Consider the following 14,017-nt stretch of genomic DNA (forward strand, 5'->3'; position numbering starts at 1 on the left):
GCGAAATACATGACCTGATAAAATATAATTCATATTTATAACGAACTTAAGAAAATATTAGTAGATATTATAAATTAAAAATACAGGGTGGTCCAGTTTAAACGTCATTAATTTTAACGCGTGATAAAGAATTGAAAAAGAAATAAACTTTCATAATGAAATTTTTCTCAGAAATGTTTAATAACAAAGATACAGGGTCTTAAAGTTAAGGATAATTAATTGTTTATTTATCATAACTTTGAAACTACCAGCTCAATTTTAATTAAATTCCGCACGCAGATTATTGTAGTGAACTATCAATTACTGATGAATTTTGCAGCATTTTAGTTGGCGTTTCTGTACAATCAAACTAAAATATTTTAAAAACAGTGCCATAGATCAAAATTTTGCAAGAGTAACGTTTTTTTATAAATTAAATGAAGAGTCTAGCAGTTAACTTATTATAAAAAAAATGTTTTAGCGTCTCACAGATTTGATGCAAAAAAGGACCAATTTCCTCCGTATGTTACGCCACTGGCAATTTAAAAAAAAATGGCTTCATCAATAATTAACAATTTACTAATATAACCTGCATGCGAAATTTAATTAAAATTGAGCCGGTAGTTTAAACGTTACGATAAATAAACAAATAATTATTCTTAACTTTAACACTCTGAGAACAATTTTATAGTGAAAGTCTATTTCTTTTTAAATTCTCTATCACGCGTTAAAATTAATGGACCACCCTGTATAACGTTATAAGGAAAATAAAATACATGTCCTGGTGAACGCGTTTGCCGCGGCATGTTACTTCCCTAATTGAGTCTAGTGGGCCGCGTATACCATATATGAGTCACGAAATCTATATAGAAACAAGAATTACAGTTTTTTTTAACCGAAGTTTTCCAGTGATTAACGGTCAAAGGTAAAGCAAAAAGCAAAAAAAATTATGGTAGAAATACGTTAACCCTCACTATGGATCTCCATATCGTGAGCAATTTTCTTGCTTATAATTTAGCTAAATATACTTGTGCTGATTTACTTAAAGGAGCTTCAGTTATTTACAATAAAAGCATATAGGCACATAAATAAATGCCTACAAAACATACGTTTGTCACTTTTAAAGTTTCATATCTCGTGAACCGTTGCTCTGAGACTAAAACTTACTTCTACCATTTTTATAGAGATCATTTTTTTCTATAACTTAGCTCATAATACTTTTGGTCAAAAAACTGACTGCTTTTGAGATATTTGCCAAGAAAGCCAAATGAATGCTAATAATTTATAAAAAAATTATATTTTTTACCTTTAAAGCTGTATATCTGGTAAAGGGTTGCTCTGAGGAAAAAAGCGATTTTAACCTTTTTTATAGGCAGTCTTCCGATGTACAACTTTACTTTATATATTCTTGCTCATAATTTGACGGTTTTCGAGATATTAATAAAAAAAGAAAAAAATATTTTTTTTCTGGACGTTTCCTATAGGGAATTTTCTAACCTATAACTTAGTTTATGACAGTAATGCTACTGTTTTCCAGATAAATGCGAACAAAGCAAGTGGGATCATAAATAAACTTCTATTACCATTCACATAGATCGAAATTCGATTTTAACGCTGTGTACCGGACCTGAGTCACAGCAATTATGTCACCACCTTACGGGAGAGTAAACTGTGTGACCTGGTATACTAGAATTAGTTTTATTATTTAAAAAAAAATTATTGGCATTAGAAAGTAGTAGTTATTTTTCGAATTTACCGCGTCAGGTTTCTAATCTAAATTAGATTGGTAGGCCGCGTGACCCATATTTGTGTCACCCACTATATAACGCTAAAGGAGAGTAAAATGCATGGCCTGGTGAACTAGAAAATCATACTAAGCATATTCAATTTTGACGTTTTTTCAACCCGTTTTGCAGTCATGTTGCTAATTTAATTTAGCCCAGTGGGCCACGTGTACCATATACGTCTCACGAAAACTATATAAAAGCGACAGAAAATTTTTTTTTTAGTTTTTAATTAATAACGAGTCAATGGGAACCCGAAAATCAAAAAATAATGGAAAAATTCAGTTTTCTCTCCTTATGAAAATCCATATTTTGTGAACAATTGTTCTAACAAGAAAAAAACGATTCTTGTTAATTATAAGTTTCTTAATAAAAATTTTCTTGTTGATATTTAGCTGATTATGCTTCTGCTGATATCTTCAGTTATTTGCACCAAAACAAATAAAATAATAAATAAATGCTTACATACGTTTTCCATTTTTAAAGTTTCATATCTCGTGAACCGTTGCTCTGACACTAAAACTTACTTCTACCATTTTTATAGAGATCATTTTTTTCTATAACTTAGCTCATAACACTTTTGGTCAAAAAACTGACTGCTTTTAAGATATTTGCCAAAAAAGCAAAACGAAAGCTAAAAATTTTATATTTTTCAACTTTAAAGCTGTATATCTCGTAAAGGGTTGGTCTGATGAAAAAAGTCATATTAACCCTTTTTGTAGACAGTTTTCCGATGTACAACTTTAGTTAATATATTGTTGCTCATAAGCTCACGGTTTTCGAGATATTAATAAAAAAAGAAAAAAATATATTTTTTACATTTACAAGAAAGATAGAAAATATTTTTTTAATTTAAATGTCATAGAATGCTCTGAAAAAAATTCTATTTAATATATGCAACTCAACAAAGCAATTTAATTTAAATAAAATTTTTGATGAAAAAAAAACTGAAATAATCGGAAATTTCTATTGGCTTTTTGGCCCCCAAATTGACCTCCAAACTGCAATATCTCGGCTATAAACCAAGCTAGCACCTTGCGAATAGTCTCGTTTGATTCAGAAAAATCTATATATGTAACAACAGTTAAAACTTTGAATATACCTCTTATAAATGCCGAGAAATCGGTCTTCAAAGTTTCGAAATTTTCAATCTTTTTCCTACCAACCTGACCACCAAAGAGGCCTTATATCTTAGAAACTAGAGGAGATACAACCTTCTGAATGGTTTCACTGGATTCCGAAGGACACATATATAGATCAATCCTTGGAGTTCTAGAGCAGGATCTTCTAGTTCACCCGCAATTAAAATACAAAACCTACTTATTTAGATGGGAAACTGTTCACCTAATAAGATCAAATTTATCCTATCAACTCATAACAAAACGTCCAAAATTCTCTAATCTAGCAAAGGAAAAAAAACACCATAAAAGACAATTAATTTCTCTTCATTTCCTCAATCGACTATACAAATAAATAACAACACGCGCATACATCAACAACGATTTAAATGTGGTAAGAGATGGCTGGAGAAGAGTAAGCCACTTTAGCAGCTACAGCCGGGGCGGCAGAGTAAGCGATTGGGGCGGCATGAGCGATGGTGGAAGCTGAACCGTAGGCACGAGCGATGGGTGCACCGTAAGCTGGAGCCGAGTAAGCGAGACGAGCAGCTGGAGCATAAGCTACTGGGGCGGCTACTTTAGCGATAGCTGGGGCGGCATAGGCAACTGGGGCGTGAGCTACAGCTTTCACAGCTACGGCAGCAGGTTCCTTGTGTACTACGGCGTTGAATCCGTTGAGTGGGTCGGCGGTGTAGTCTACGATTCTCCTGGTGCCTATTAGGAGCAATTAAACATCAAATAATCTAGTTTCAAGTGATTTATGGTCTTACCATCGGGTTCAACAAGGGAGTAGCTGCCCTGGACAACGTCTCCGTCTCTGGTTTCCACTTGGCTCTTGCTGTCTCCGGTAAGACCGTCCTGGACGTTGTATCCGTAGCTGTATTGGGGGTGGGGGTCGTATTCTTCAGCTGGGGCGGCTACTACGGCTTTGGCTACGGGGGCGGCGTAAGCCAAAGGTGCAGCCGGTGCGGCTGAGTAAGCTACGGCTGGACCAGCGGAGTAAGCTACAGCGGGGGCGGCAGCATGTAACAAGTTTCCGGCATTGGCGTAAGCCAAAAGGCTGGCGAAAGCTACAAACTAATCAACCAAATAAAACACTTTAGTTTTTCCAAAAACAAAAAAACTTACTTTGAAAGCCATTGTTTCTTATGGATGAACGTTTGAACTGTACTGATCACAGCGGTTCCTTAACGCTCTTTTATATTCGATAAAATGTGCAGTAAAACAGACATTTTATTAAGACCAAAAACCGGTAATAAAAATTGCGATAAAATTCGTGAATGATTTGTTATGTCACTGGCGAACAAGAGGCCTTTCGGGCCGACAAGGTCGTCACGCCCCGATGCAATATGTGTGGTGCATTAATTACATCGTTTCTTTCAGGTGTAATTAGGAAATTGAAGAATTTTGTGCAATATTTTGTAAAAAAGCAAAAAACGATTAAGTATTTATTTATAGGGCAAAACAGTCATATCGTGGCTCAAGGTAAATTACGAAGAACGATCAAGAATCAAGAGCTATTGGCCTTCGAGGAGAACACTCATTTGGAAGTTTATCATCTAAGAATCTAATTGGAATATTCTTGTGCAATAAAAAGCATTATATGCAAAGGAATATTTTCTACAAATATTGTTTTGAGTCCAATTAAGTCCAAGCAAGAATTATAGAAATATGTGCCTTTCGGTGCATTGGTGTCCATGGACAATGTCATTTTCAAAGTAACCACTCACTTTGCGATTTAGGATCTAAGAAACTAATTGCACCATTCTCGTGAAATAAAAAGCAGAATATTCAGAAGAATGTTCTTAACAAATTTTGTTCTTGATCCAACTTAGTCCAAGCATAAGTTTCAGAAATATTCAACTTTTTGTACAGTGGCATCCAAGGACAATGTTTCATATTTAAAGTGACCACTCACTTTGAAGTCCAGAATCTAAAAAACTAAATAACTTATTCTCGTGAAATAAAAAACTGAATATGCAGAGGAATATTCTTAACAAATTTTCATTTGGATCCAATTTAATCCAAGCAGGCATTTCAGAAATATTTGGTTTTTTGAGCAGTAATGTCCAAGGACAATGTTTCACCTTCAAAGGTGACCACTCACTTTAAAAGCCAGAATCTAAGAAACTAATTGAGCTATTCTCGTGAAATAAAAAGCGGAATACTCAGAAGAATATTTTTAACAAATGTTGTTCTGGATCCAACATAATCCACGCAATAGTTTCAGAAATATGCGATTTTTTAGGTAGTGATGTCTAAAGATAACGCCTGACCTTTAAGGTGACTACTTATTTCAAATCCTAAAATCTAGGAAACTATTTGGACTATTTTAATAAAATTAAAAGCATTTAGAGTTGAAACCTGTTCGACTAACATTTCCAGAAATATTGTGTATGCTTTCCAGGAATTTGAGGTATTTTTTGCCCTTATCCAGGCATTTGGCTTAAAAAAAATGCCTGGAAACGTTCAGCTTCTGGTATTTAAAGAAAAAATTTGTAAAATGCCTGAAATCGTGAAAAATATTTGCAATTTTTGGAAGATATGACATTCCTGGAATAACATTAATAATTTCGGTAATTTTTAGGTTCTTTCAACGATTGAACATATTTCTAAGATTTTCCATCTTTTTTTTAAGCATTTTGAAGAAATTGTTTATGTTTTCCAGGAATTTGAAGAATCTTTTCACTTTTTCCAGGTTTTTGGAGTAGTTTTTTTATATTCTCCAAGCATTTGAGTTCTGAAGGGGGTACAAAGTCAAAGTACAAAATACAAAAAATATTTCGAGTTTTTGGAATATATTAAACGCCTGGAATAAATTTAATTTTATTTTGCAGTAATTGAAGATTATTGGTGAATGTTTTCCAATGAATGTAAACAATTTTTCATATCAAATGCCTATAAAGAAATTCGTAATTTTATTTCAGGCATTTCGGGGAAATCGTCTAGGTTTTCCAGGAATTTGAAGTATTTAGTCGGGTTTTCCAGGGTTTCTGGAATAGTTTTTTTGTATTTTCCAGGCATTTTACTATCAAAAAAGGGTCAAGGAAACGTGAAATGTAAGTCCCATACCGGAAGATTACAGAGAAAACTCGTGGAATGCCTGGAATTGTAAAAAAAAATTAATTTCTGAAAAATGTTAAATGTTTATGATAAAATATAATTTTTTGTAAAAGTTTGAAGAATTTTATTGCCTTTTCCAGGATTTTAGAGTAGTTTTTTATATTCTCCAGACTTTGTACCATTTGACAATAAAAGTACCCTGAAAGGGGCACAAATTTATGTCCAGCATCTGGATATTGTAAAAAAAATCGTGAAATGCCTGGAATTGTAAAAAAAATTTTTTTGAATTACTCGGAAATTATTAAACGCCTGGAATATAGTAAAAAAAGTTGAAAATCAGAACTAAGACCTACCGATGAATCTGATGAAATGGTAGAAGTAGAAGTTAAGAAAAAAGACGATTATTAACAAAATAGTAAGAAATTATTATTTAAGTAGGTACAAAGTCATGTCCAGCGTCTGGAAATTGCCTGGAATTTTTTAAAAAATATTTAGAATTTTTCGAAAAATATTAAACACCTGGAATGAATTTATTTTTATCTTACAGAAATTGAAAATAATTTGTGAATGTTCTTGGAATTTAAAGTTTTCAATGGATATATACAATTTTTCACATCAAATGCCTATAAAGAAATTTTTGATTTTATTCCAGGCATTTCGAGAAAATTGTCTACGTTTTCCAGGAATTTGAAGTATTTAGTCGGGTTTTCTAGGGTTTCTGGAATAGTTTTTTGTCTTCTCTTCTAGGCAGTTTGCTATAAAAAAAAGTCTAGAAAACGTCAAATATATGTCCCATACCGGTTACAAAGAAAAAAATAAAAAAAAAAAAAAAATTACAGAGAAAATTCGTGGAATGCCTGGAATTGTTAAAAAAATTACTTTTGAAATATATTAGATGCCTTTGACAAAATCATTTATTATATTCCAGGACTTAAAAATTATATGTCACATATTTAAAAAGGCTCAATTTTCTATTTTACTCAATTATGATTAATCTTTCATATCAAATGCCCATGAAGATATTTCTTATTTTAGTCCAGGCATTTTAGGAAAATTGTTCATGTGTTCCAGGAGTTTGACGGTTTCCAGGATTTTAGAGTCATTTTTTGTGTTTTCCAGCCGTTTGTCCAAGCAGCGATTTTAGAAATATTCGCTTTTTTGTCCAGTTGTGTCTAAGGACAATGTTTCATATTCAAAGTGACTACTCACTTTGAAGCCCAAAATCTAAGAAAGTTATTGGAATATTCTCGTGACATAAAAAGCATAATATGTGATTGGATATTCTCTAAATATTGTTCTGGATGCAACTTAGTCCAAGCAGAAGTTTCTGAAATATTCAACTTTTTCTACTGTGGTATCCAAGGATAATGTTACACCTTCAAAGTGACCACTCACTTTAAAAGCCAGAATCTAAGAAACTAATTGAGCTATTCTCATAAAATAAAAAGCGGACTACTCAGAAGAATATTTTTAATAAATGTTGTTCTGGATCCAACTTAATCCACACAATCATTTCAGAAATACGCGATTTTTTAGGTAATGATGTCCAAAGACAACGGCTGACCTTTAAGGTGACTACTACTTATTTCAAATCCTAAAATCTGAAGAACTATTTGGACTATTCTAATAAAATTAAAAGCAAGATATTCAGGAAAATATTCTATTTAAATGTTTTTTAGAGTTCAAACCTGTTTGACTAACATTTCCAGAGTTATCGTGTATGCTTTCTAGGAACTTGAGGTATTTTTTTGCCTTTTTCCAGGCATTTAACTCTACAAAATGCTTGGAAAATGTAAAAAAATTATATTCAGCTCCTGATAATTAAACAAGAAATACTTGAGATTCTTGGAACTGTAAAAAAATATTTGTAATTATTGGAAGAGATTTAAATTCCTGAAACAGCATCAATAATTTCGGTAGTTTTTAGGTTCTTTTAAGCATTGAACATAAGTTTTTAAAATTTTCCATCTTTTTTTGAGCAATTACTTCAAATTGCTTATGTTTTCTAGAAGTTTAAAGAATTTTACTGCCTTTTCCAGGATTTTAGAGTAGTTTTTTATATTCTCCAGGCTTTTTACCATTTGACAATAAAAAGACCCTGAAAGAGGCACAAATTTATTTCCAGCATCGGTAAAAAAATTGTAAAATGTAATTGTAAAAAAAATATTTTTAGAATTTCTCGGAAAATATTGAACGCCTGGAATACATTTAATTTTATCTTGCAGAAATTGAAAATTATTTGTGAATGTTTTTGGAATTTAAAGTTTTCAATGGATGTAAACAATTTTTCATATCAAATGCCTATAAAGAAATTTTTTATTTTATTCCAGGCATTTCGAGAAAATCTTCTACGTTTTCCAGGAATTTGAAGTATTTATTCGGGTTTTCCGGGGTTTCTGGAATAGTTATTTGTCTTCTCTTCTAGGCAGTTTGCTATAAAAAAAAGTCTAGAAAACGTCAAATATATGTCCCATACCGGTTACAAAGAAAAAAATAAAAAAAAAAAAAAAATTACAGAGAAAATTCGTGGAATGCCTGGAATTGTTAAAAAAATTACTTTTGAAATATATTAGATGCCTTTGACAAAATCATTTATTATATTCCAGGACTTAAAAATTATATGTCACATATTTAAAAAGGCTCAATTTTCTATTTTACTCAATTATGATTAATCTTTCATATCAAATGCCCATGAAGATATTTCTTATTTTAGTCCAGGCATTTTAGGAAAATTATTCATGAGGTCCAGGAATTTGAGTGTTTCCAGGATTTTGGAGTAAATGTTTGTGTTTTCCAGCCATTTGTCCAAGCAGCGGTTTTAGAAATATTCGCTTTTTTAAGCAATGGTGTTTATGCAAAGAAAAAAAAATTATAGGACTTCAAAAGTGAGGCTTGGAGAAGAAAGTGTATATCAAAGAAGTAGAAAAGAAAGAAAAGGAAATAGACAGTAAAAAAAACGAAAGAAATAAAAGCCAGAAGTAAAAAAAGTTTAAAATCAGTACTACTAAGACCTACAGATGAATCTGATGAAGAAGTAGAAGTAGGATTAAGAAAAAAGACGATTATTAACTAAAAAGTAAGAAATTATTATTTAAGAGCATAATAACCAAAAAAAAAGATGAAGAGAAGGAATGTGCTAAAAGACGAAAGTAATAAAAAATTAGACTACAAAGTCAACGGATCTTTGAAAGAAGTAGAATAGAACTGGAAGAATAAAAACAATAAAAGCAAAATAAGTGATGGAGAAACGGAAAAAAAGAAGAAGAAAGAGGAATTGATAAAGTACAAGAAGTAATTGAACTATTCTCGTGAAACGAAAAAGCAAAATATTCAGAAGAATATTCTTTACGGATGTTTTATTACATTTAATTTAGTGCAAGTAGTATTTTCAGAAATATTTGCCTTTTTGTACATTAGTATCTGAGTACGATGTTTTATTTTCAAAGTGACCACTCACTTTGAAGTCCTGAATCTAAAAAACTAATTAGAATATCTTTATGAAATAAAAAGTGAAATATTCAGGGGAATATTCTTTAAAAATTTTGTTCTGGATTAAACTCACTTCAAGCGAGAATTTTAGATATATTCGCCTTTTTATGTAATGCTATCCAAGAACAATGTTTCGTCTTCTAAGTGACCACCAACTTTGAGGTCCAGAATCTAGAAAACTAATTATTTAAAACTAAAATATTCAGGGGAATATTGTTCAAAAATGTTGTTCAGGTTTCAAACTTGTCCAATTAACATTTTCCAGAAATATCGCTTGTTTTGGCACTGATGACTGAAACACTGATCAAATTTGTATATTATTTGAGTTATTGAAGTTTTGAGAGATAAATAATTCTTTGAGATAAGAAGCTTCAATTTTAGATTTTAAGTCTTCGCTTTCCATATTATCCAGGGTTATGGAATAGCAATCATAAGAGTTAACATACTCATCATCCTTTAAATAATTAGCTTACTACGCTATTGCATTACTCTCATTGATATCACCATCACCTTCATCAGGATATCTCCTTATCTTTTTACTCTTAATTTAACAGCATCATTTCAATACACTATAATTTTAATAATCTTTATACTGGTTCTCTTTGTCATGGTTGTCAAGGAGTTACTCAAGTGTTTTTCATGAGTGATGCACCCTTGCTCCTTTTATACTCGATTAAAATTTCATCAATGAATTTAGCACATTTTTTTATTAAAATAATTACGTTAAAAATCAATGTTTTATTGAGGAGAGCGAGAAACAACCCAGAAAACTGGTCGTGATAAAACAGTGAGTGTTTAAACTACAGATGATGAGTAAATTGCTCTAGAATCCATACTTTGAAGCTTATCATATTAATTAGCTTCTGATGCAAATGACAGCAATGCACCCACATCAACATCTATAGCTAAGTTAAAAAAAACTCAAAGTCTTGACACGTTTAATTCCCTAACAAAATATCATACAAAATAAATAATAACACACATACTACACATCAACTACTTAAACGTGGTAAGAGATGGCGGGGGAAGAGTAAGCGAACTTAGCGACAGCCGGGGCGGCAGAGTAAGCGATTGGGGCGGCATGAGCGATCGTGGAAGCTGAACTGTAGGCACGAGAGATGGGCGCACCGTAAGCTGGAGCTGAGTAGGCCAGATGGCCGGCTGGTGCTGAGTAAGCGAGGTGGGCGGCCGGAGCAGCGATTTTACCGTAGGCGACAGAGGCGGGGGCGGCATAGGCTACTGGGGCGGCTACTCTAGCGATTGCTGGAGCAGGGGCGGCGTAGGCTACGGGGGTGGCTACTTTAGCAATAGCTGGGGCAGGGGCGGCGTAGGCTACGGGGGCGGCTACTCTAGCTATAGCTGGGGCAGGGGCGGCGTAGGCGACTGGGGCGTGAGCTACGGCTTTGACAGCTACGGCAGCGGGCTCTTTGTGTACTACGGCGTTGAATCCGTTGAGTGGGTCAGCAGTGTAGTCTACGGTTCTCCTGGTGCCTATCCAGATATTAAACAATAAAAAATGCAGTTGTAAGAAGTGATTTTTGGTCTTACCATCGGGTTCAACAAGGGAGTAGCTGCCCTGGACAACGTCTCCGTCTCTGGTTTCCACTTGGCTCTTGCTGTCCCCGGTAAGACCGTCCTGGACGTTGTATCCGTAGCTGTATTGGGGATGGGGGTCGTATTCTTCAGCTGGGGCGGCTACTACGGCTTTGGCTACGGGGGCGGCATAAGCCAAAGGTGCTGCCGGGGCGGCGGAGTAAGCCAAGGCGGGGGCGGCGGCGTGGAGAAGGTTTCCAGCGTTGGCGTAAGCAAGAAGGGCGGCAAAAGCTACGAACTAAACATGGAGGTGGAGTATTAGGGAATTTGATGGTAATAGAAGAAGATACATACAGAAAGGACGACAAGGGGGTTAAAAAGCAAACAAATTACCAGTAGATAGTGAATAAAGTAGAGAAGAATAGAGGGAAGGAAAAGAGAAATTCCAAATGGATCAATGTACTTTGGCATCTATTTACTCCCTATTAATCTTCTTTGTCGTATTTTTTTTAATTGAAGATTTTGAATGAAAAACCAAAAAAAGTCGATAGAAATAAATGGTGAATGCACCAGGAAAATAGAATTTTAAAAAGACCTCTAAAATATAACGTCAGCTTAGTGTTGCCTTTTCAAAATTCTATTCACCCGGTGCATTCGCCATTTTCTTTTGTAATTTTAATTTTTTCACTTTATTCCTAAAAGAAAAAATCTCACAAAAGATCAATAGCCGACGGTCATTCATTTTTTTTTTGCTTGGCGCATTCACCAATTTATTCCATGACGTTCTCGTTTTTTTTTTGAATTTAAGCATTTTGGAAATATAAAAAAATCCACGAAGTCAATATTCAAAAGAAGGCTAAAGGTTGATGATGGCCTCGAAAAACCAAAACGTTACATTGAACGAATCTTCAAACATTATTTTTCGAATTTATTCGTTAACTTGCCTAGCGCTTTCACCATTTTCTTTTTTGACCGTTTTCGTTTTACGTGGGGGTGAAAATCGTTAGGAAGTTGATAGTTCCTAAAGACCGAAACGTAGTTTTTTTTCCCCGTAAGTATTTTCCAGAAATTTGAAAAAAAAATATTTCAAGCATTTCTTGGGATTTCTTCAATGTATGAAATAACGCTTAAAATACCTGGATTAAGACTGGAAACTTAATTTTAAAAATTTGGAATAATTATTCTTTCCAGGCATTTAAAGTTTTCATTTTTATTTTATTCTAGGAATTTGGAATAACTTCCTTAATTTTAAAAATTTGAAATAATAATTTTTTCCAGGCATTTAAAGTTTTCTTTCTTTATTTCATTCCGGGAATTTGGAATAATATTTTTTTGTGTTTTAGGCATCTGAAATAATGTAAAAATAAATATCTGGATTGAAAGCTTCAAAAAATAGTCCGGCGCCTCCACCAATTTATTCTGCCACGTAATCGATTAATTTTTTTTATAAGAAACGAATTTTTAATCCTAATCTAGCTTTCTTAACTATTTGATACATTCTGATAATTTGAAAATCTTAAAATCTCAAAAAATCAATATCAAAAACAAACAAATTGATGATAACTTTTATAAAAGGCAAAAACACAAAATCTAGGGCATCACAGAAACCATTAATAAAATGACATATCATTTTATTTAATATAACATTTACATTTTTCGAGTTAAATTGATGATAATCCTAAAAAAGACAACTGAAACCTTGCAGGAAAACATCGGTTATTTAAAGAAAAATTTCAAATATTATTTTTCCAATTGTTCAATTTTTGTTTGTAAATTTGGCACACATGAGATCGAGCAAAAAAACTGATTAAAAAAATTATTTACGATGTCTGGAAAAGGTATGGTGCGTGCCTGGAAAAGTTAAAAAAGTCCGACAAACTTACAAATCTATTTTAAATGCAAAGAAAATATAAAAAAAATAAATGGAATGCCTGGAATAAAATAAAAAATATCTTCAAAGTTTTTCAGATTTTAAGCTCGAATTTTTATGTAATTAAATTATAAATTTAAAAAACAAATAATGAATGAATAGTAATGATTTGATTAGCAAACAAAACAATTATTGAGAAATTATTTAGACTAATTACTAAGATCAATCCAATCATAAGTTTTTTAAAGATTTAAGTTTGATTATACATAAAAAACAATTCAAAGCTTATTCCTAAGACAGTGAAAAAAAATAAGAAGTAAGACCAAGCATTAAGGAAAAAAAATATAAAATCAAGACTAAGACCTCATTTTATAATTAAGATTTTATAAGGAGATGAATCTGGTGAAGAATTGGAAGTGAAAGGTAAGAAAGGAAGCAATTAATGACAGATATGTGAAAAATAATTATTCAAGAGAATATTTAAGTTCAAATGAAGGAGTATACTAAAAAAGACTGGATGGTGAAAATATCATGCAAAGAAGTAGAAGAACAAATAGTAGAGAAACAAAGAAAAAGGAACGAACTGAAAGAAGCAATAAGTATGAAACAAATAATTGACTAATTAAAAAGGAGGAAAAAATTCAATTAATATGACTTTTAATTAATCTTACTCTAAACGCCATTTTAATACTGCTACTGTATGTAAGTAAACACGAACGAAAGCAAAAGTTGTACTGATAACCCTTGAGTGCCGCAGGGTCTCTTTTATATCCATTACTCCCGTGTAGGTACTCGCGAAAAATTAAAACCGAAAAAACCGGTAAAATTCGTGAATGAATCGCCTTATTATGTCACAACACGCAAAGAACGAGGCATTTTTTGAATTTTGTTAATTTAATACTGTCAAGGGCGACTTGGTGCACAGGCAGACAGGCTGATTACGGTGCGGATTAAAAGTCACCTGCATGCCAATAATTTTTTTTTTAAGGTTTCGATCAAGATCGGAGAAAAAGGGTAGAATGATCAGCGGCGGATCAACTATTTAATAATAATAATAACATACAACACTAATATATTATTCATACAAATTTGCTTAATGCAATAGTAATGACTTAATAAAGTTAATACGCATATAAAATTATCTAAGGAATAATTTATTTAGAATGTATTATTGTGTTTTC

The 14,017-nt window shown here is 32.6% G+C and overlaps 1 protein-coding gene across 1 annotated transcript in view; it reads right to left on the reverse strand.

Annotated features, from left to right (window-relative positions):
* The window catches only part of LOC126737996 (calphotin-like), a 37,830-nt gene extending 24,155 nt beyond the window's left edge, over positions 1 to 13,675 (reverse strand). Inside the window, exons 1-7 of the mRNA XM_050443149.1 lie at positions 13,508 to 13,675; positions 10,982 to 11,264; positions 10,440 to 10,924; positions 9,923 to 9,974; positions 4,010 to 4,026; positions 3,652 to 3,958; positions 3,277 to 3,595 (exon numbers count right to left, since the gene is read on the reverse strand). Of these exons, the coding sequence (XP_050299106.1) occupies positions 3,277 to 3,595; positions 3,652 to 3,958; positions 4,010 to 4,026; positions 9,923 to 9,974; positions 10,440 to 10,924; positions 10,982 to 11,264; positions 13,508 to 13,519 (1,475 nt within the window). The 5' untranslated portion in view covers positions 13,520 to 13,675. The remainder of the gene's footprint in view (positions 1 to 3,276; positions 3,596 to 3,651; positions 3,959 to 4,009; positions 4,027 to 9,922; positions 9,975 to 10,439; positions 10,925 to 10,981; positions 11,265 to 13,507) is intronic.
* Between the last annotated feature and the right edge of the window lie 342 nt (positions 13,676 to 14,017).

The sequence above is a fragment of the Anthonomus grandis genome, chromosome 6, assembly GCF_022605725.1.
Source record: "Anthonomus grandis grandis chromosome 6, icAntGran1.3, whole genome shotgun sequence".
In the NCBI taxonomy this organism is placed as follows: Eukaryota; Metazoa; Arthropoda; class Insecta; order Coleoptera; family Curculionidae; genus Anthonomus; species Anthonomus grandis.